This window comes from Quercus suber, unplaced genomic scaffold (genome assembly GCF_002906115.3).
Source record: "Quercus suber isolate HL8 unplaced genomic scaffold, Cork oak 2.0 scaffold_108, whole genome shotgun sequence".
Classification (NCBI taxonomy): domain Eukaryota; kingdom Viridiplantae; phylum Streptophyta; class Magnoliopsida; order Fagales; family Fagaceae; genus Quercus; species Quercus suber.
Window position 1 is genome coordinate 1,115,832 of NW_027069573.1, and position 22,293 is coordinate 1,138,124.

Here is a 22,293-nt window from a genome sequence, read left to right on the forward strand (position 1 = left end):
TCGAGAAATAAAAAATCATATGTGAAAGAGCAACCCATAATTATATGAGTACAATTGCAAAGAAAGAAAGTACAACTATACTGTTAAGGCTCCAGTACAATACGTTATTATAGTATTCTTGTGTAGCAAATATTGGTACAGAGTTAGTTAGTTGGTTAAGACATGTATTAGAAGCTTGTGCTTGGTTAGTTGAGTAAATATGCTGTAATGTGTTGTACTAAGTTAGTAGTTAAGCAATAGTTGTACTCTATTAGTTAGTGAGTAGAGTATAAAACTGATTGTAATATGGAATTCATTGAAGAATAATACAATGATTAGTTCTCTTTGAGATACTATTGGAGGCCTAGTTCCCTCGAAGAACTACTAGAGTAAGAGTAAAGAAAAATTAAGGATTAATTTGATCCTTATCATTTGGTATTAGAGCCGGTTCAGCCATGGTGCAAGAAACCAGATATTCTCTTTTGAGTGACTCTATTTCGTTGGTACAACAGAGATTGGATGATCATGCTTCTACCATAAAAATTATTTCAAGAAGATTGGAAAAATTGGATAACAGTTTCAAAGGAAGATTGGAACAACTGGATAACAATTTCAGAGGAATGCAAGCTATGATTGAAGAAACATTACCAGCAGTGTAGCAACAAGTTAATTAGTGAAAAGGTCCAGTTCATCATCAAGAAAATCATCTTCCTGAAACTGAGGTGCTACAAAATTCAATACACCATCCACAACTTGAGGTAGGTGCTCTAATTCCTAGGCCCATTAGGTTAGAATTTCCTAGATTTAGTGGAGGTGATCCTTCTACTTGGATCTTTAGAGCTGTGCAATTCTTTCATCACTATAAAATACCTAAGGAAGAAAAGATCTTGAATGCTTCTTATCATCTTAATGATGAGGCATTAATTTGGTTCCAAGATTGTGAGAGATCTTTGGATTCTTGGGAGACTTTTGTCAGGGCCATTCAAGTTAGATTTGGACCTTCATCATATGATGATCCCATGGAAGCCCTGACCAAATTGAAGCAAACTACAATTGTGACTATTTACAAAAGCCAGTTTGAGATGCTAAGTAATAGAATCAGAAACTTACCTAAATTTCACAAGCTCAGCTGTTTTTTGAATGGCTTAAGAGATGAAGTTAGATTGGTAGTAAGGATGCAGAATCCAAGAACTCTGAGTGCTACCTTTCGGTTAGCTAAAATTCAAGAAGAGTATTTGTCCACTTGCAAGAAGGTCTATATTCTGAGTCTAGCAAAAGCAATTGGCAAGAACAACCAATAGAAAAGTATGACAGTAAGAGTGAGTCTAAGACAAGGGTTCCAATACAAAATATTACCTCAACTCAAATGGAAGAAAGAAGAAAAAAGGGTCTTTGTTATGATTGTGACAAGAAATTGCAGCCTAAACACAAGTGTAAAGGTCTTAAGTTGTTCATGATAGAAGAAGTGCAAAAGGCCAACCAAGATGAAGCTGTAGAAGTGGATGATAATGCAGATTTTCCGTTGGATCAAGCTGATATCACTCTGTATGCTTTGTTAGGCAATCCTTCCCCAGGTACTATGAGGGTCTTGGGTCAGATTAAAGGACATTAGGCTGTAATATTGTTGGACACTGGTAGTTCTCATAACTTCCTTGATTTTGGTTTAGATAGAACTCTACAATTGGTTGTAGACATTACAAGGATTTTGGAGGTGAGGTTGGCTAATGGCGATTTGATTAGAACAAAGGGTGAATGTAGAGACTTGTTAATCAAGATGCAAGGTAAGGATTTCTTGGTGGATCTGCATGTTTTAAATTTAGGGGGTTGTGATGTGGCTTTGGGCACTCAATGGTTGAGCACCCTTGGTCTCATTAGTTGGGATTTCAAACATTTGGAGATGGGATTCATGTACCAAGGGAACAAGATGTGGTTGAAAGGTGTCAAATCCACATGTTTAGTCATACAAAATGGTGACCAGTTCTTTAAACAACCAGTTCAAAAAGGTTTGCTTTTGCAGATTGTATCACAGCAATTAGATTCTTCACTTGCACAACAACCTATTCATTCAATGGTGCAATCTATGTTAGAAGAGTTTGCTATAGTTTTTGAGGAACCTAAGGGTTTACCTCCATGTAGAGGTCATGAACACTAGATTATTCTTAAACCAGGAACCTAACCAATCTGTCAGAGGCCATACAGGTATCCCTATTACCAGAAAACTGAAATTGAAAACATTGTTAAGGACCTACTTAATTCAAGTTCTATTAGAAACAGTCAAAGTCCATTTGCTTCTCCTGTGTTATTAGTTAGAAAAGAAGATAGTAGTTAGAGGATGTGTGTGGCTTATAGGGCTTTTAACAATGATACCATGAAAGACAAGTTTCCTATTCCTGTGGTAGATGAACTGAGTGGTGCTTGGGCATCCTCTAAGTTGGACTTGAGATCTGGTTATCATCAGATTTGAATGAGGGAAAAAGATATTGAGAAAACAACTTTTAGAACCCATGAAGGCCATTATGAGTTCTTAGTTATGCCATTTGGACTAACTAATGCTCCATCCACATTTCAATCTCTCATGAATGATGTGTTTAAGCCATTTCTTAGGGAATTTGTGCTTGTATTTTTTTGATGATATTCTTGCATATAGTAGAGATATGACTACTCATGTATTGCATCTTAGATTTTTTTTACAAGTATTATTTGATCATAAGCTTTTTGCAAAGAGAAGCAAGTGTACTTTTGCTTGCTCTGAGGTGGAGTATTTTGGGCGTGTTATATCTGGCAATGGTGTCAAAACTGATCTTAAGAAGATTGCAGCCATGTTAGAGTGGCCCATTCCTAAAACAGTGAAAGCTTTGAGGGGTTTTTTGGGATTAACTAGTTATTACAAGAAATTCATCGGGAATTATGGTTCAATTGCTTCACCCCTAACTGATCTCCTCAAGAAGGATGCATTTGAGTGGATTGCTCAAGCTAACCAAGCCTTTTATAATCTTAAGGAGGCTGTCTCCCATCCTCCTATCCTAGCCTTACCTGATTTTTCCCAGTCTTTTTTGGTGGAATATGATGCTTCTGGCTTTGGGATTGGGGTTGTGTTGATACATCAAAGTAGACCAATTGCTTTTCACAAGCTTTAAAGGGAAAGAGTATCCATTTGTCAACTTATGAAAAGGGGTTACTTGCCTTAGTCACAGCAGTTAAAAAATGGAGGCCATATCTGTTAGGGAAGCCTTTTATGATTAAAACAGATCATCAAAGTTTGAAGTATCTGTTGGAGGAGAGAATTGGCACTCCTATGTAGCAAAGATGGATTACAAAGCTACTTGGTTACTCATTTGTCATTTCTTACAAAAAAGGAAAGGATAATATGGTAGCTGATGCCTTATCTAGAAAATGTGAGAAAGAAGACTTTAACGAATAGCAGGCTGCTAAGGAAACTCTACAACCTACTTTGTGTGATGATTCAGGTATCAGCCTGTTTTGCATTGATTCTCAAGTTGACAATCACTGCAGCTTGTTTCTTATTTCCTTTCCTATTCTTGCTTGGATTGAAGAGCTTAAGGCAAGTTATGAAGATGATGAAGAGGTGCAACAGATTCTACAGTCACTCTATCATAGTCCAGATGTTGTTGGTAAGTTCAGTTTGCAAAATGGCTTATTGTTGTATAAGGGTCAAATTTTTTTGGGTCCAAATTGCAGTGTGAAAGCTAAGATAATGGATTTGGTATATAGTAGTCTATTAGAAGGGCATTCAGGATATTTGAAAACATTTCACAAGGCTAAAAGAGATTGGTTTTGGAGGGGAATGAAGAAAGACTTGAAGGATTACATCAAAGGGTGTGAACTTTGTCAAAGAATTAAGCATGAAACAAGTAAGCCAGCTGGATTGCTACACCCTTTAGCTATTCCTCCAACACCCTGGACTTCCATAAGCATGGATTTTGTTGAGGGTTTACCTAAGTCCTTCAAGCAAGATGTGGTAATGGTTGTGGTGGACAAACTTACGAAATATGTTCATTTTATCCCATTGTCACATCCTTATACTGCAGCTAAGGTGGCTACTTTGTTCATGAATCAAATTTTCAAGCTCCATGGGATGCCTACTTCTATTGTAAGTGATAGGGACCTTGTGTTTACATCTAAGTTTTGGGAGGTGTTTAAGTTGCAAGGGGTGGAATTGGCAATGTCCTTAGCCTACCACCCTCAATCTGATGGTTAGACTGAGGTGGTTAATTGGAGTCTTGAGCAATATCTCAGAGCCTCTTCAGGGGATAAACCAAAACAGTGGGTGGAGTGGTTACCCTTGGTTGAGTTCTAGTTTAATACAAATTACCATATAGCTACTTAGTTAACTACCTTTGAAGCTCTCTATGGTTTTAAACCCCCAAAGATGTTAGACTACATTCTTGGACTCACTAAGGCAGCTGTTGTGGATGAGTACTTATTGTCTAGGCAGCAGATTTTAAGCCTTCTCAAGAATAATTTGGTGGTTGCTCAAGAAAGGAAGAAACTTCGAGCTGATAAACACAGACAGGAAAGACATTTTGAGGTGGGTGATTGGGTTTTCCTAAGGCTCCAACCCTTTAAACAATAGTCCCTTCAATTAAACAAAGTGGGAAAACTGGCACCTAAGTTCTTTGGTCCTTTTCAAATTCTACAGAAAGTTGGTGTTGTTGGTTATAAGCTAGATTTGCCTCCTAATACAGGTGCGCATCCTATGTTCCATGTGTCTTGCTTAAAGGCTAAGTTGGGACAAAATATCAATCCAATTCCTACCTTGCCACTAGTGGATAATCAAGGTCAGCTTTCTCCTGAACTAGGGGCCATTTTACAACAAAGGCAAGTTCGGCTCAAAAGACATAAGCAAGCTACAGAGGTTCTTGTCCAATGGGAATGGTCTTCACCAGATGATGCTACTTGGGAGCTACTTCATGTTTTGCAACACTAGTATCCACACCTTGTGGGCAAGGTGCTATAAAGAGGGGTACAATGTTAAGGCTCTAGTACAATACATTACTGTAGTATTCTTGTGCAGTGAATACTGGTACAAAGTTAGTTAGTTGGTTAAGACATGTATTAGAAGCTTGTACTTGGTTAGTTGAGTGACTAAGCTGTAATGTGTTGTACTCTATTAGTAGTTTAGCAATAGTTGTACTCTGTTAGTTAGTGAGTAGAGTATAAGACTAAACTGATTCTAATATGGAATTCATTGAAGAATAATATAGTGATTAGTCCTCTTTGGGACCCACAAACTAGTTGTGTTCAAAAAAGCTAAAACGGGTACTTGCGTGTATCCTCTCTCTCCCCTTAAAGAGTAATTCTGGTGTCACAACCAATTACACAACTTTGCCCACAACTTGCCCATGTGGGGAGTTGTGGTTGGTGGAAGGGTGATGGTGGGACCATGTGCCACTCCTCTCCACCAACCACAACTCGCCACATGGGCGACTTGTAGACAAAGTTGTGTAATTGTGTGTGGCACTAGAATTTTTCCCCCTTAAATCCCTTTTTCTCCTCTTTTTTTCTTTGATCCAGGGACACCAAAGAATCCTAATTCAAACTTTCTTCCAGGAGAAACCAGAGTTTCTTTATGGTCTCTAATCCACTCACCATACCTCAAAGAAACTCTATCAGCGCAATGAACATGAAAGGAACAGTGCAGTATTGGTATGTACAAGATGAACATGGAACACAGCATGCAGTTTGCGGACCATTCTTTAATTACTGTGATTGCTCCCATTTTGAACTTTCTGTTACCAAAATGAAACAAGTAGAATTTTCTTTGTTGTTAGAACTTAAAAGCACAGTGTCGGTGTGTTCTTGCTTGTTGACGCAAAGACTTCTTGGTCATCAATTTTCACTTTGACAACTGGAAAAGGTTACCAAAAAAGTAAAGCAATGCTGGTGTCACAACTTGTGGTGAGTTGTGATTGGTGGAGGGGTGATGGTGGGTCTATGTGGAGACACCTTTCTACCAATTACAACTTGCCATGTGAGCGAGTTGTGCCACAAGTTGTGGCACCAAAATATACAAAAAAAAAAGTATGCAATGTGAACCACTTTAATTTACTATTCAATTTGAATCCCTTCTTGGACCTTTTACTTTATTTGTTTCTTTTATAATTTTTTTTACTCAGCACGACAAAGCAAGAACAAAACAAAAATGACTAATTTTTAGTTGTTCCAGTTCTTTCGATATGTCAAGTAAACAAAGAAAATCATTCTATTACGGATTTAGGCCCCGGTTGTGCCAGATTATACTACCAATTTTAAACCAAATTACTTATTAGTCAAATTATGTGTCGGTTCACTATGTTGGGTGCATGGCACCATTGTAGTCCAACCCACATTCTATAGGACACCTCATTAAATGAGGCTGTTGAAGAAGCCACAAAAGTCATCTTGCTTTTTCTTGGAAGGTGCCTTGGGCATGTCTTACACACTGAAGAGAAAAAGTGATGTATGACATAATTTACTATTTAATTATTGTAATTTATTATTTTTGGTATTTTTATGTAATTTTCGTTATTTTAGGTTTAGGTGATTTATTTCCTTGTTTTTAGGTGCATTTAATGCTTTTTAGGTCAAATTTAATTCCTGTTATGGTTAGGTATCAATTATGAGTTATTTTAGATTATATTTTCTTGTCTGTTAAGTTTTAAGAAGCCTTTAAATAGGCCCCTAAGTCTGTAAACGTTTTTCAGAGACTATTATCAATAAACACAAACATTTTGTCAATTTTTCTTCTGGTGGATTCCAGTTTTATCTCCTTGTGGATTCAGGGAAACCCCTCGTAGATTCGAGATTTACTACCAGAAGCTAACAGTTTAGTTTCTGTTTCATCAAGAGAGCATCGTGTGTACTTTTCTTTAGGCTTCCGCGACATCAGTTGGTATCAGACCCTTGACTTACCCTGGTCTGATTGCTAACCGATGAGACGGTAACCACCACCACAACAACGACGAATAACTTAGCAAGTATTACGTGACGTACAACAAGCACTCACAAATATCTATGCTAGGATGGCGCCGTTGAAGAATGAAAACAATAGGGATAACTGCAACGGAGACATAACTCACGGGCAACCTATTGGTAATCAAATTTCATATAGACCTTATAAGAAAATTGCAAGTTTTAATGGTTATTTTTTAAAAGAAGATTTTCTTGATTGGTTACTTGATCTAGAGGATTTATTTGATTATGAGAATATTTGTTATGAGAGAAAAGTTGGACTTGCTTTGTATAAACTTAGTAAGTATGCCTTATGTTGGTGGGAACGAGTACAATCTAATAGAATCCGACTAGGTAAAGACAAAATTCGTTCATGGCCAAGGATGAAAAAGATGCTTGCTATCAAATTTTATCCTTTGGATTGTGAAGAAATCTTGTCGTATACAATACAAGATTATTATTGGCCAAGAAGTTCATACTTGAATTATTTTGAAGAGCCAAATATTCCACCGTTAAAGGAAGAATTGAATATAGAAGAAAATATAGAGATTTATGAGGAAATTAATGAAGGCCTTGTTATAGAAGAAGAATCTAAAATCAAGATTGTGGAGGAGATTAATGAAGACCCCATTATAGAGAAAGATCTTGAGGTTGAGATAGTAGAGACCATTAAAGAAGAAATTATAGAGGAAGTTGTCAACGATCTCGATGAAATCAAGTTAGATGATTGCAACATTCAAACTCCTATTATTTTATTGGGAGACACTGAAACAAAGTTTATTGATTTTATTAGGGTGGAAAGATTTGATTTGATCATTGACTCCTATTTGGTGAATATTGTCAATTACATGAAGATCAAGGGAGAAGAAGTTCAAGTTGCCCAATTAATGACTTTCAAGTTTGGAAAGAAGACAAAGAAGATGAAGTATTCAATGTATTTGTTCTCTTGGCATAGGAGATTCCAGATTTCAAAGATGAACTCGGGGACGAGTTTGTTTCAAGTGGAGTGGTCTGATGTAGGACACAATTTACTATTTAATTATTGTAATTTATTATTTTTGGTATTTTTATGTAATTTTCGTTATTTTAGGTTTAGGTGATTTATTTCCTTGTTTTTAGGTGCATTTAATGCTTTTTAGGTCAAATTTGATTCCTGTTATGGTTAGGTATCAATTATGAGTTATTTTAGATTATATTTTCTTGTCTGTTAAGTTTTAAGGAGCATTTAAATAGGCCCCTAAGTCTGTACATGTTTTTCAGAGACTATTATCAACAAACACAAACATTTTGTCAATTTTTCTTCTGGTGGATTCCAGTTTTATCTCCTTGTGGATTCAGGGAAACCTCTCATGGATTCGAGATTTACTACTAGAAGCTAACAGTTTAGTTTCTGTTTCATCAAGAGAGCATCGTGTGTGCTTTTCTTTAGGCTTCCGTGACATCAAAAAGGAAAAGCTGAAGCAAAATAGAGAGATATTCGGTCATTGAGTGAGATGACTCATTTATTTATATATTATGAGAGAATTTATCATAAACTCTATCGTTTTATTTATTTCTCTCTTTTGTCAATTGTTAAACTACGTAAAATCAATTCACAATTACTGCAGCAAAACTAATTTATGAAATTTACAAATGAAAGTTTTCTCTAATGAGAAATGAGAAATAAAAAAAATAAAAAATATCAAATTATGCCCAAATAGAAATTGTTCATCATAAGAATAATGTCTCTTACAGAGAAGCTTACCATAGATATTAGATGACGGAACATAGAGAAGATGAGAATAAATAATAAATAAATAAAAAGATCGAAGAAATCCATAGAAATGAGTATTTGCTTTTATTGAATGATGCATTTGAGTATTTTTGTGCTATGATTATTATTATTTTGGTGTCAAGTATAAGTACAACTGTACGAGGGGTTAAAGTCTAAAAATGAACTCCACGTAGGGGGCAATATGCTATTAAGCCACAAGGTCATAGGTATTTGCAGACCTGATTGCGACAGGAAGATCCTCCAACCCGTTTCAATTGACGTCTCTGCATAGTGCATTCTATCTCATGTCAAGCCACAAAAGTCATGTTGCTTTTTCTTCGAAGGTGTCCTGGGAGTGTCTTACATACTGAAGAGAAAAAGGAAATGCTGAAGCAAAATAGAGAGATATTCGGTCATTGTGATACGACCCCCTCCACGGCCGCGTGTAGATCCTCTTTTCCCTTGAGGGGCTATGGTTAGATCTAAGGATTTTCAGAAATAAAACAGTAGACAAGAGGAAATTTATGGTTATACTTCGAGGGATAACCAAGACCTCCTTAACAAGCAAAGCTTGATTTTTACTAAAATATTCTTATACCTCTTATTAATCATAATAGGCCTTATATAGGCTTACAACTGAACGTAAAAAAACAAATCCAACACCTAAATGATAGAAACAATTCCTACAATCTAGCCTACTAATCTGATAAGGATAAAGGATGATACGACCCCCTCCACGGCCGCGTGTAGATCCTCTTTTCCCTTGAGGGGCTATGGTTAGATCTAAGGATTTTCAGAAATAAAACAGTAGACAAGAGGAAATTTATGGTTATACTTCGAGGGATAACCAAGACCTCCTTAACAAGCAAAGCTTGATTTTTACTAAAATATTCTTATACCTCTTATTAATCATAATAGGCCTTATATAGGCTTACAACTGAACGTAAAAAAACAAATCCAACACCTAAATGATAGAAACAATTCCTACAATCTAGCCTACTAATCTGATAAGGATAAAGGCAATTACTCTCCTACTAAATAACAAATACTTGAAATATTAGATAACAATCAATAGCTAAGATAAAGATAAACTCCTAAGCAAATTCAAAAGCAATAACCAATCTGGAATCTGGTATGGCAGCTGGTACGTAACACTCCCTTTCCCTTAAAATCATCCCTTGTCCTCAAGGGATCCTTCTCCATGCTCATCCGGATAACCCACCTCAATAAAAAATAGCCTCTTACATTGATGTCCTGGTGCAAATTTCTCATCACAATTAAAGCACAAGCCCTTGTCTCGCCTCTCTTTGAGTTCAGTAGGTGTAAGCTTCTTGATAGTCTTAGTAGTAGGACTCACTTTGCTAAGAGATAGAGGCAAAGGCTCTTCATTTTCTTCAGATGGAGGTTGTTGATGTTGAAATTGGGACTTGGCTTCATAGAGGCGAGCTAAGCCCACTGCAGCAGATAAGGAAGTCGGTTTGAGGGCTTGAACATCAATTCGTAGATGTTCTTTAAGGCCACTAATGAAGCAACCCACTTGTTGTGCAGGTGGTAATTTTCCTACCCTGCTAAGCAATCTTTCAAATTGGCTTTGATACTCTCTCACAGATCCCATTTGCTTAAGCTTCGTTAGATCACCAAAGAAGTCATCAAACTCTGTTGGGCCATAACGTGTGTACAAGCCTTCTTTGAGGAGAGGCCAAGTGATCACTCTCTCTTCTTCCTTTAGTATTTGATACCATAATTGTGCTTCCCCCTCCAAATGGTAGGCAGCCAATGAAATTTTTTCTTCCTCAACAATATTTTGGAATTCAAAAAATTGCTCTACACGGCAAATCCAACTAGTTGGATCTTCATTTCCGTTGAAGCGTGGGAAATCTAGTTTTGTCACCCTTGGAATGACAGCACTATGTGAGCTGGATGGTCCAGAGTTGAACCTACTTGAAGACCTTTCCCCCTCACCACGCTTGTGAGAATTCTCACTGCTATGATTACTCGAAAGGTTGTCAAAACGAGTATTCATTGCAGCAAGCATTCCCTGTATCTCCTTCATCATCTTCTGTTGTTCCGAAATCATGGAAGTCAGGTTGTTAACCTCACCTTACAATTTGTCCACACGATCCTCAGCCATAACCTGGCTCTGATACCAATTTGATACGACCCCCTCCACGGCCGCGTGTAGATCCTCTTTTCCCTTGAGGGGCTATGGTTAGATCTAAGGATTTTCAGAAATAAAACAGTAGACAAGAGGAAATTTATGGTTATACTTCGAGGGATAACCAAGACCTCCTTAACAAGCAAAGCTTGATTTTTACTAAAATATTCTTATACCTCTTATTAATCATAATAGGCCTTATATAGGCTTACAACTGAATGTAAAAAAACAAATCCAACACCTAAATAATAGAAACAATTCCTACAATCTAGCCTACTAATCTGATAAGGATAAAGGCAATTACTCTCCTACTAAATAACAAATACTTGAAATATTAGATAACAATCAATAGCTAAGATAAAGATAAACTCCTAAGCAAATTCAAAAGCAATAACCAATCTGGAATCTGGTATGGCAGCTGGTACGTAACACATTGAGTGAGACTACTCATTTATATTTATATATTATAATTAAGTTAATGTCTTGCTCTTAAGTAAGTGTCTTGCTCTTATATGTGTATGTGTATGTGCATGCCCAGTTTCATTTCCTTTATTAGTATATTTCATTTATGTTTTGTATCTTTCCTTTTGTTTATATATTTTAACATTGAATGCACACTAGTTTTAATTTTTACTATATATTTAGTCTTGAATCTTAGTATATATTTCATTCTTGAATTCAATTTTTTTTTTGTTCATGATTTAGCCTCCTAAGCTAAGTCTTGACTGTGTCTCTGTGCATAGTGTCTATTGATGTTGAATGGGTGAAAATGCATACTTTGAATTACAACTGATGAAGGTACGAAATCACTACAATCTAATAAAGGATGATGTATATCGCATTAAAGGCATTCTTCTCCATACCGGGGAATTAGAAGGAAAGACTTGTATCAGAAGCAAACACTAGAAAATAAAATTTATAGTACATCTCCTAAACAACAGAATACGCACAACAGGAAAGCCAGGATACTGTCATGCAAGAACAGTGTAAGGAATTCTCCAAAGGCAGCAGAAAGCAGCATACGAAATTGCTTTTTTCGATTATCAAAACTAAATTGAGTTTTTCATCTTGTCCTTTTTGTTTTCCAGTTTTCCTTTTTAACTATTCGATTGTTTCAACTACTTATAACTTTTATGTTTTTTTTGGTTTAGATGGAATATTAGATACAATTATATGGCATCCTACGTGAATTACGACCTGTCTTTCCAATTAGAACATTTTCCAAATGGCTTCATATGACCGCATTTGAAATGATCTACAATGGAGACATGACATGTATGCCTATTCTTTATAAGTGCACTAATGGTACATGTGAATAGCATTCTCTTGAATCTCTTCTTGCTTATTGTGGCAATGAACAGTACAGCTCAAATGTAAGACTAACTGTACCTCTTGATGAAAATTGCTAATAATGCTGTTCTAGGCTTCCAAATAATAGGAAGAAATAAATGAATTCAGTTAGTCTGAGTTAGAGACAATCGGTATTCAGTAAAGTACAATAAATACAAAGGAGGTTCAAATAGGAAACAATCAGACTTACATTGGATACAATGTAATCACATATCAGCGACAATAAAAAAACGTATCAAGAATCATGAAATGTGCCATAATTGTTCCTAGGAGAACCATAGTAAGAATACTAGAAACTTCTGCAGCACTGATAAAGAAAAACAAGAATCATGAGAGCGCTTATGCTATCCACCATTATCGGCCTTCTTCAATGGTACATGTTAATTCATTCAAACTTTCTGGTTTAGTAGTAGAAGAAGTTTTGCTAGAAAGGGATCTTCTTACAACATAGGCTGGTTGTTTAGGAGTTGGGAGAGTTGCAGTTTCACTACCAAGCATGAAAACTACATTCGACATTGTGGGACGACCAATTGGGTCCTCTTGTACACATAAAAGCCCAATTTTAACACACCTCAAAAATTCATCTGCGTTACAAGTTTCATGTATTGTTTGGTCCATTAAATCTAAAGCCTTGCCTTCTCTCCACAATTTCCATGCCTGGGACAATTTGAAAATCGAATTGGCAATAAATAGAGTGCAGGAAAAATTAAAAATAACTATGTGTACTTAATGCCACATACGTTTTCTTTGGTTTAATAATATAACATACTTACATAACCTAAAAGACTCAAACCATGCTCTGACTGGTGAAATCCTGTGTTCATTTTTCCACTGATAACCTCAAGTACAACTACTCCAAAGCTGAAGGCATCAGACTTGACTGAGAAAAACCCATCCAATGCGTATTCTGGAGACATGTAGCCACTGCACAACAAAAATTGTTTAAATTTTCAGTGAATTAGGGAGCATAAATGGGAGAACTGAAAAATGTAATTCAAAGTCTAAACAAAGAGCTTTCATAAGCAACCATCTGCATCAAACTTACTAAGTTCCAACTACTCTGGTTGTGGTTGCCTCAATTTGTTTGCCTCCAAATATCCTTGCCAAGCCAAAGTCTGAAATCTTGGGATTCATCTCCTCATCCAGTAGAACATTGCTTGTTTTCAAATCTCTATGAATAATCCTCAACCTAGAATCTTGGTGAAGATAGAGCAACCCTCGAGCTATTCCCAAAATAATGTCAAAGCGTATCTTCCAGTTCAGTAATACACATCGCGTCCGATCTTTCTTGCTATTTTCCATTTTAGAACATTTTTAACATTTTTAAGTAATCATATTAAGCAACAATATAATATGCAGTACAAATATTTAAACTTTAGGTTTAGAGTCTAACCAAATAAAAAGGAGTCTAAGCTTTTGTTTGGCATGTATTCATATAGTAAAAGTTTTTCATCTCCTTCTATGCAATAGCCCAAAAGTCTAACAAGATTCCGATGCTGAAGTTTAGCAATTAAAACAACCACATTCTTAAATTCCTCCAAGCCTTGTCTTGAACCACTTGAGAGCCTCTTTATAGCAATTTCTTGTCTGCCTGGAAAGGAGCCCTGAGAGAAAACTCCCATAAGCACAATCCATCATTAATTGGAAACTAATGTTTAAAATTAACTATAATGAATACCAAAAAGGTTAAATTACCATGCAAACAGGCCCAAACCCCCCTTGTCCAAGTTTTTTTGCATTTGAAAAATAATCCGTAGCGGCTAGTATGCTTTTCAAATCGAAAAAGGGTACATCTATGCCTTTTTTATCATCTTCTCTAAATTGGCCTGAGTCTATCAAATCTTTGACTTGTCGCTCACTGTCATATAGGCGAAATGCTGCATTTGCCTGATTTCTTTCCTTGTTAACTGATTCTAAAAGATTAAATTGAAATTTCAGTCTCTTGCTAACTGTATGGAAGAAACAAAAATATTTTCATTTTGACACAAGAAATCAAGAAGATATGGTTGTTTTCACACCGGTTACCTTGTCCTTTGGCCACTTTTTTTCTTGTAAAATAATAAAAGTAACAGCATGCAATAACCATCAAAGTTGCAATAATCATCAGGATAATTGGATCAAATTGCTTCTTCTTGTAGGAAGATCCCTCAGACTTTGTGTGATCATCTTCAAAAAATTAATAGAACAATAAGTAATAAGTTGAAAACATTATGTATATAAATATAGGTACTAAGTTACATTGCCAAAATAAAAACTAAAAAATAAAAAATAAAATCAGGTTTAGTTTGTTTTTAAGTCACAGGAGTAAATGTTATATTGTTCTATGATTCTGTTTTATGTGTCCAAAACAAACAAAGTATGTGAAAGGTGTAAGTTCTTGTTAGCTGGATCCTAAATGATGGTGATGCCAAAAGGAGTTTTGGTAATCCAGTGAGTGTTGCACATTTCGAGCCAGTGGATCAAAACATATATGAAAATCGATGGAAAATGTATGCTTGCCATGAAGTTCTGGCTGGCTTGACCCTTTGTTGTAGCAGAGGATACATGAATGAACAACAACAACAAATAAACTAAAAACTCAAAGGTCAAGAGATGATTCAATATAGGTGTGTGTTAATATATCTCAGTTTTTTTTTTTTTTTTTTTTTTTTGGGGGAGGAAAAATGAACAATTGGGTGCCTAAAATTCAAAATTCCCTTCTGAAATGAACTGTCACTATGAGCCACAAGCACCATAATATGGCAAGGAATTGTGTTATTCTTAACTGAAATTAAGTTTCAGTATTAGAACAAAACACTTGGCCAATCATGTTGCATATGGAATTGGGTGCATAGAATTCCCAATTTTGCCGGGCTAGAAGAGGAGATTGGAAAGTAGCCTTCCCCCTTCTTCTTCTTATTATTATTATTATTTTTTTTTTTTTGAAGAGACTATTTCCAAATTCAAACCCAGGAAATAAATATCACGTCACTTTTGTTGGTGGAAGACACTTGTCATCACACCAAGACCGTGTTGTGCTAGAAAAATTTTAGCCATTAAAGACCGGAATTGATCAATCAACCCCCAGTCCCCACATCCTGCAAATCTGCTATAGTGCTATATAGATTCCATTATAAACAACAAGAAGAAGCAAAAATTAAGTACCTATATCAGAAAGACCCACACGGACATAGAGTTCTCGGGCATCACTGCCTCCATCGATGGACTCCTCCTGGATATTGTTGACATCCTCTGACCAAATCCAGCAGGTGGCCGTATTAGCCTTTGTACGGCTCATTTCTGTACTTTGAAATGAATAAGCCTGGCAGCGACAATCGCTAAGGCATTCCACTTTGCATTCATCTGCACTCTGTTTGTAAATTCCATTGCCACCGTCGGTTTCCACTCCAGTTATCTTCAACCTCAAGAAATTATCACCCTTGCGACATATGGAGTAGTTTCTAGTGCACCCCTCTGAATAAAACCCAGAATTCCAATGATTTAGTGCCTTAGGCTGAAACCCATCTAAACAGTTGCACATTGGACTTTTCTCAATATTGCAGCTGCCAAAGGAACCACAAGCATTAAACACGCTGCAATTATCTCTTGGTTCCATACGGGTCAAACTCCATGAGGCAGGGGCTGTATCGTTATCCAACTTATAAAGCTTTATATGACCATCAAGATCCATTATCAGTCTCATACCGTAATAATCAAACCGTCCAGGGGTAGTACTTGTAAGAGTCTTATTCTTAATCTTATATGTCGATCTTCCAGTACCCGATGTAGAGTTAGATAGCAAGTTGGATATTGCTGTAAAAATAAGATTGTTGTCAGAGTTAAATAACTCTCCTGATAATCCACTTTTCCAGTATGGAATTGCTCTATTCTCAATTTTGTACTGGTTTTCTCGATCTTGGTCTTGCCGGAAAGTGTAGTTCCCTGGCGCAGGGTCAACTTGACTTTTCCACGAAGTTAAAGTCATCTCTGCATTCATCTTCATTCCAGGAAGAAATGTATCAGTTGGATTATCAAAGCTTTGCCAGAGAATTGTTTCTGAGCCAGCTTCACTGTCCTATTAAAAGAAGTTGATCCACCTATATTAGCTGACCATAACTTTTTAGTATTGTCTAGTACCTGTAGGTCGCCATTCTCTGAAATAGTAATAGCCCCAGCGGTTTTGGACAGTACTGGCTCAATACGGTTGGCAACCCATACGACTACCATTGGACTTGAATTGTAATACCATATCCCTACATATCTTCCATGCTTAGAGCTTCCACAGGGGGTGAAAAAACCAAGCTCAAATCTTTTTCCGGCTGATACAAGAGATTCTCCCTGGTTGTCATTAATTGGGTTGCGAAATGTTAAGGTATCTCTAGCAGAGCAAAATGAAAATGAAGATAGAAACAAGAATGTGTATATGGTACAGAATGAAATATGACTTGCAGACCATGTGAAGGCCATTGTTATTCCGGTTTTGCTGCTTGTGGATTCTGTTATGAGAGAATGTGGTAAGTTGTGCGCACTGTTGTGGACTCGTAGTTCACTTTTGTGATGGCCACGAGGTCTTCTGCTACAATCCAAGTCTTCTAGCTAAAAATTATTAAATCTTGTTTCCTTTTCACTGAATAGTCTACGCGCAAAAAGTTGACTTGGTCAGGAAATTACAGTGTTAAGTTTCGGTTTGCATGAGGTAGGCGAAACGAGTAAACTTTTTTCTATGAATTATTTCATGGAAATGAGGAAACCTTGCTTTTAGTAATTGACAATGTGAAGATGCAACTCAAAAAGGATATTTTATCAGGATTTCAACAACCTTAATTGATTAAACAAGTTTTGATAGACATTCAATCTCTTCTCAATTGGTCAAAATATGATTTTTGATAGCTATTTGGTTGTGACTTGATCAATCCAAAATCATGAAAACAAAATCTAAAATGTTATAAATAAAGGCAATTTCCTCGGTTTTCGTACCCCGGTTTTATAACATCTAACCGGCTTCTTATTATAAACTCAACTTCATAATGTTTAGAGACAACCCAAACCAAACCTAATTTGTTCAACCTGAAAGTTTGAAAAATCATTATTCGCTACAAAGTTGCTACCATAAGTTTTTCAACCCAATACATAACATTAAGAATTTAAACATTCAAAGGTCATTGGAGTCGGTCTGAAATTCTAGTAGTGAACATAGACGGGCTATTCTTGAAAGGGTTAATGTACAAAGAGTTCAAACATTCTGAAATTGTTATAGGTCGACAAGGTAGTGTAGTTTCTAGGGTAAAGTAAGTTTAACTAGATCTTCTTAGTTGGGCTAGGTTACCCGCAAGAGTGCTTTTTCCTTTGGCGTTTTTTCAATTATTTTTTCATTTCGTTACCAAATTTGAATTTTTATTGTCTCTTGATTTACTCTTTAGATTTGGTACTTGTTGTGGTTACAATTTAATTAACTTCTCTTTTTTTGTGCTAAATACAATTAAATTAACATAATTGTAATCACTTATTAAATGGGCATAATTGTTAAATAGTTAATAAATTGACTAAAGTACAGTTTTAGTCCTTAATGTTTTTAAACGGGTTTGTTTTCCATTTGGCTTTTTATGTTTTAAACTTTCAATGTTGGCCCTTCACATTTGATTTCATTTTCATATCTCTGTCAACCACTCCAGATATTAATCTCACCATTAAGTGCCATATAAGTGGCGTCCATTAAGTCATGTTACTCATATAATAATCATATCACCAGATTATTAATTGAAATGAACAACAAGGACAATATGAAAACCAAATCAAGCTATAAGAACCAAAATGAAAATAGTAACAAACTTTAAGAGTTAAAAAATGTACTTTAATCTAAGAGAAATGATATGTCTATAACAATTTTACAATATTTTTACAACAAATCCTAAGTGGCAGGTTGTTGTTGATTGTTATTGTTATGGCAAAAAAGTAATCTTAGCGTTAGTTTCAAATTTGAACCAATAACAACTAATCAATTGTGATTTGTTGTAAAAATATTGTAAAATTGTTGTAGATGTAGTATCTCTCTTAATCTAATTAGTGAGTTTAAATAAGATTTCACATTAGTCATTAATCCTAAAGCAAATAGGAAACTTGAAGGTAGTCTCTGAGTAGTTGATGAGCTAGGTCCATGATATTAAACCAAATAAGCACAAATCATTTAGAGCCAAGCTAAATTAGCATTGAATTGAAATTCTAGTCGAAGGATCTTAGCTTAAATAATAACAATAATAATAAATCCTCCCAATTTATGTTTGTCCTGAATTGACAGATACAGAAGAAAACAAGATTAAAAAGTATGAAATTAGCTGTCTTTGAAACCAAAAAGGGTATTAATATCTCCTGAAGAAGTTCATAATTTTGGGTCACGACAATATATAGATAAGAGAGGAATACCATTAATCTGCAGTTTGGAGTGGTAGTTTCTTGGAAAGTAAGAATAATAAAGTAAAAGCACCTTTTCCCATCTTTGGAGAAAGAAAAAAAAAAGACTAAAAGCACTTTTAATAGCAAGTAGCAGGCAATACGTCAAAGATCTTTGCAGTGTCTAAATAATGTTCACTACACCTATTTCACGCTAGTCCAGTCAGTGTTCACATTACCAGATGATAGAAGGATACCAGCCACTCACATTTTCTGCGTGCGATGAATGGATTGGTTTAGGCCTACGCGTCCACTAATTAACATGAAATTTGCATCTTGTTTTCCTATAAGAGCAATTACATCATCTTATGCATAAGATTTCATCTATTTTACACTTAAAACCTATTTTTTCTATTTTATACCATTACTTTTACAAAACATTCATATCACCTTATTTATTTTACAAGATATTTTAATAAAATATTATATCTTCTCAATTTTTTTATTATTTCTCTTAACTGCCTTTACATACGCTCTCTCTCTCTCTCTCTCTCTCTCTCTACCCATTTTTTCTAATTTGTTGCTCTCTCTATACCCATCTCTAATCTCTAAATCTCTCATGGCCAAATCTCAAGCTTCCACCATCTCTGATCCTCATCAACACCGTGACACCCACCCACAGATTGCCACCATCTCCGATCCTTGAAGGAAACGGAGCTTCCAAGCTCCACTGTGACACCCACCCACAGACTTCCACCATCTCCGATCCTTAAAGGAAACGGAGCTTCCAAGCTCCACTGTGACACCCACAAACTGCCACCGATACTCTCTACTCTTAAACCACTCTCCGATCTACAAGCCTTGAACGGTGCATGAACCACAAGAAGTCAAGCATTGATCGTTCCAATCAAGCACCGATTTGTCTCTCTGTTGGTTTGTTTGTGTGGGTTTGTTTGTGTGTGGGTGTGTTTGTGTGTTGATTTGTCTATGTGGATGTGTTTGAGTGTGGGTGTGTTTGTGTGCATCTGAGGAAAAAGAAGATGAGGAGAGGAAAGTCACATAGTTCGTTGAGCACAGAAAAGAGAGAGAAAAAAAGGTGCGAACAAAAATTAATAAAATAATAAATACACATGCTACAGTAATCGTGCATATATGCACGGTTACTATAGCAATTGTGCATAAATGCACAATTATGCACAAGCTAGTGTGGGTGTTTTTTTTGCTCAAATTGTGTAAAATTAGCCACTTTTTCAATTTTACACAATTATGCCCAAGCTGATGTAATTGCTCTAACAAGATTTTCCTATTGGAAATATTATCCAGTGTAGATTTGGGAATTGAAAAGGTTTATCTTTTAGTTTTTTGTCTCAATTTTTTTTTCTTTCAAATAATTTAGCTTTTTTTTTTTATTAAAAAAAAAATAGCCTCTAGCTTTTTTTTAACATATTTAACGTAAAAGTTACTAAAAACTATATGTTTTTATTTTTTTATTTTTTTTTATAAATACTATGCAAATATGCTATTAAAAATAAAGAATTTCCAAACGGAGGGACATTGTAAATACTCACATGAGATCCATCCCTATGTGAGGGGTTGTTGTATATTCTCATTACACCAAAAACCCATAGGTCTCATGTAGGGACAAAACCAAGATTTTAGGTCAGAGGATGTTGAAGTATAAGCAAAAAAAATTATCATGGAATTCCAAATAAGCATTCATTTAATATTAACAAACTATTAACAAAAACAAAGACACTAAATCATTCTTCGTAATATATTACAATGTAATCATTTACTTAAAAAGACAAAAACACAAAATACCATTATTTCTTACCATAGTAGAGCATTCGCATTAGTTCATGCAAAAATTATTGTCTAATTTAGCATAAGAATCTATTTTTTCTATTTTACATAATCACTTTTCAAAATACCTCACATCAAATTATCTATTTTATAGTTACACTACATTAATACTATTTTCCTATCAATTTTTTTATTAATATCCCAAATCATATCTCTCTCTTCCTCAACCAAAAACCACTACTGTCAATCAAAAGAACTACTAAAATATTCATTTGCATAGCTACAATAACTATGTAAATTTACACAGTTACACTAAAACAAAATATTTTTACACAATGATAAATAGACTGATGTGGGTGTATTTTGTGGTCAATTGGGCAAATTTAGAACCTTATGCTATTTTACTATTGATGATAATACTCTTACAGTCAAATCAATGTAAAATTAGAGGTGAGGGGGGCTAGGGTTTTTGAAAGAGATGACCTAGGGGTGGTAAAACTGGACACAACCCGCAAATCTGACACAACACAACACAAAAATAGCAGGTTATGGGTTGAGATTTGATGGGTTCGTATTATATTCGGATTGACATGAATAACCCATTTAATAAATGAGTTGGGTTGGTGTTCAACTCGTGGAACCCGTTTGACCCATCTAACCCATTTAATTAAATGACATTTTACCAATATACCCTTCAAACCCTAGGTATATAAACTTATTAGTTGTTATGGTTTATTTTTTTTGACATATTGTGACTAATTATTTGTGATATTGAGATATGTTTTAGTTTTGAATGATTATTTGTGATATAATTACTTGTTAGTTTGAATTTTATATTAAAAATATTTATTTATTTATTTATTTATTTTTGGATAAAATCTGATAAACAAGTCGACATGACTAACCCGTTTAATAAATGTGTCATTTTAGGGTTGAGGAATCTTGACCCGTTTAATAAACATGTCGGGTTAATATTGATTCATATAGTCGAATACTCATGAGCTGACACAACACAAACCCGACACGCGAACACGAATTGTCACCCCTAAAAGGAACCAAATATATAAAAGTAGAGAATATACCTACCCTTTTTTTCTTAAGGTTATAGGGGGCTCTCACCTGGCTCTATCCTTGATCCCGTGGTATATTTCACAGAAGAAATATCCCACAAGTTGACCACAGCGTGCATGTTGTCAATTGGTATGACATGTGTAAGAAAGACTTAACACAATTTCATGAATTGTAATTATCAAATGTTGAGGAATATTGACATTGTTTTGCTCAATGTCTAATATGTTGATATACTAATATTTATGTAGCTAGGCCAAAAGCCTTGTAATTCAATTGATACATTTTAATTCTTTCAACAAATCTGTATATTACTAAAAGCTAAAATATAGCATTTAATGTTGCTACTCTCACGTTGCACTACATCAGCTGTGACGTCATTTTTTTTAAAATATAATTTTTCCTTCAATTTTAAAATGCTTTTTACAATTTTTAGCCTTATAAATCTCAATCCTATAAATGCAGCCCACTACTTATTTATTTACTTCTATTATCATCCTATAATAAATTTGTATAATTAATCCAGCCCATCTCTTATTTATTTAGTTCCATTATCAAGCCTAACCCAAAGCCTTTTTAGTTTAGCTTAAAGGAAAAAAAATAAATAAATAAAAACGTTGAAGCCGGTTTTGTGTGAGCCTTTTCAGCTTAAAGGAAGGGGAAAAAAAAAGTGTAAGCCTTCAAGGTTTTGCGTGACCAAATAGAAACGTGAGGAGACATAGAGTTTGAAGATTGTAACGTGGAGGGAAGCTTAAAGGGAGGGAAAAAAAAAAAAAAAAACGTTGAAGCCTTCAGGTATTACGTGAGAAATCAGAGAGTTTGAAAGCTACCCACTTTCCTGCCCTACCGTTTCGCAGTAATGGATGCC

The 22,293-nt window shown here is 35.3% G+C and overlaps 1 protein-coding gene across 1 annotated transcript; it reads right to left on the reverse strand.

Annotated features, from left to right (window-relative positions):
• Nucleotides 1-12,322: 12,322 nt before the first annotated feature.
• On the reverse strand, nt 12,323-16,745 carry LOC112012377 (G-type lectin S-receptor-like serine/threonine-protein kinase At4g03230). Its single transcript, XM_065775286.1, is given in 8 exon segments — nt 12,323-12,845; nt 12,962-13,112; nt 13,234-13,471; nt 13,582-13,792; nt 13,884-14,101; nt 14,214-14,354; nt 15,333-16,226; nt 16,229-16,745. Coding segments are annotated over 8 exon segments (2,562 nt in total). The 5' UTR covers nt 16,635-16,745; the 3' UTR covers nt 12,323-12,542.
• Between the last annotated feature and the right edge of the window lie 5,548 nt (nt 16,746-22,293).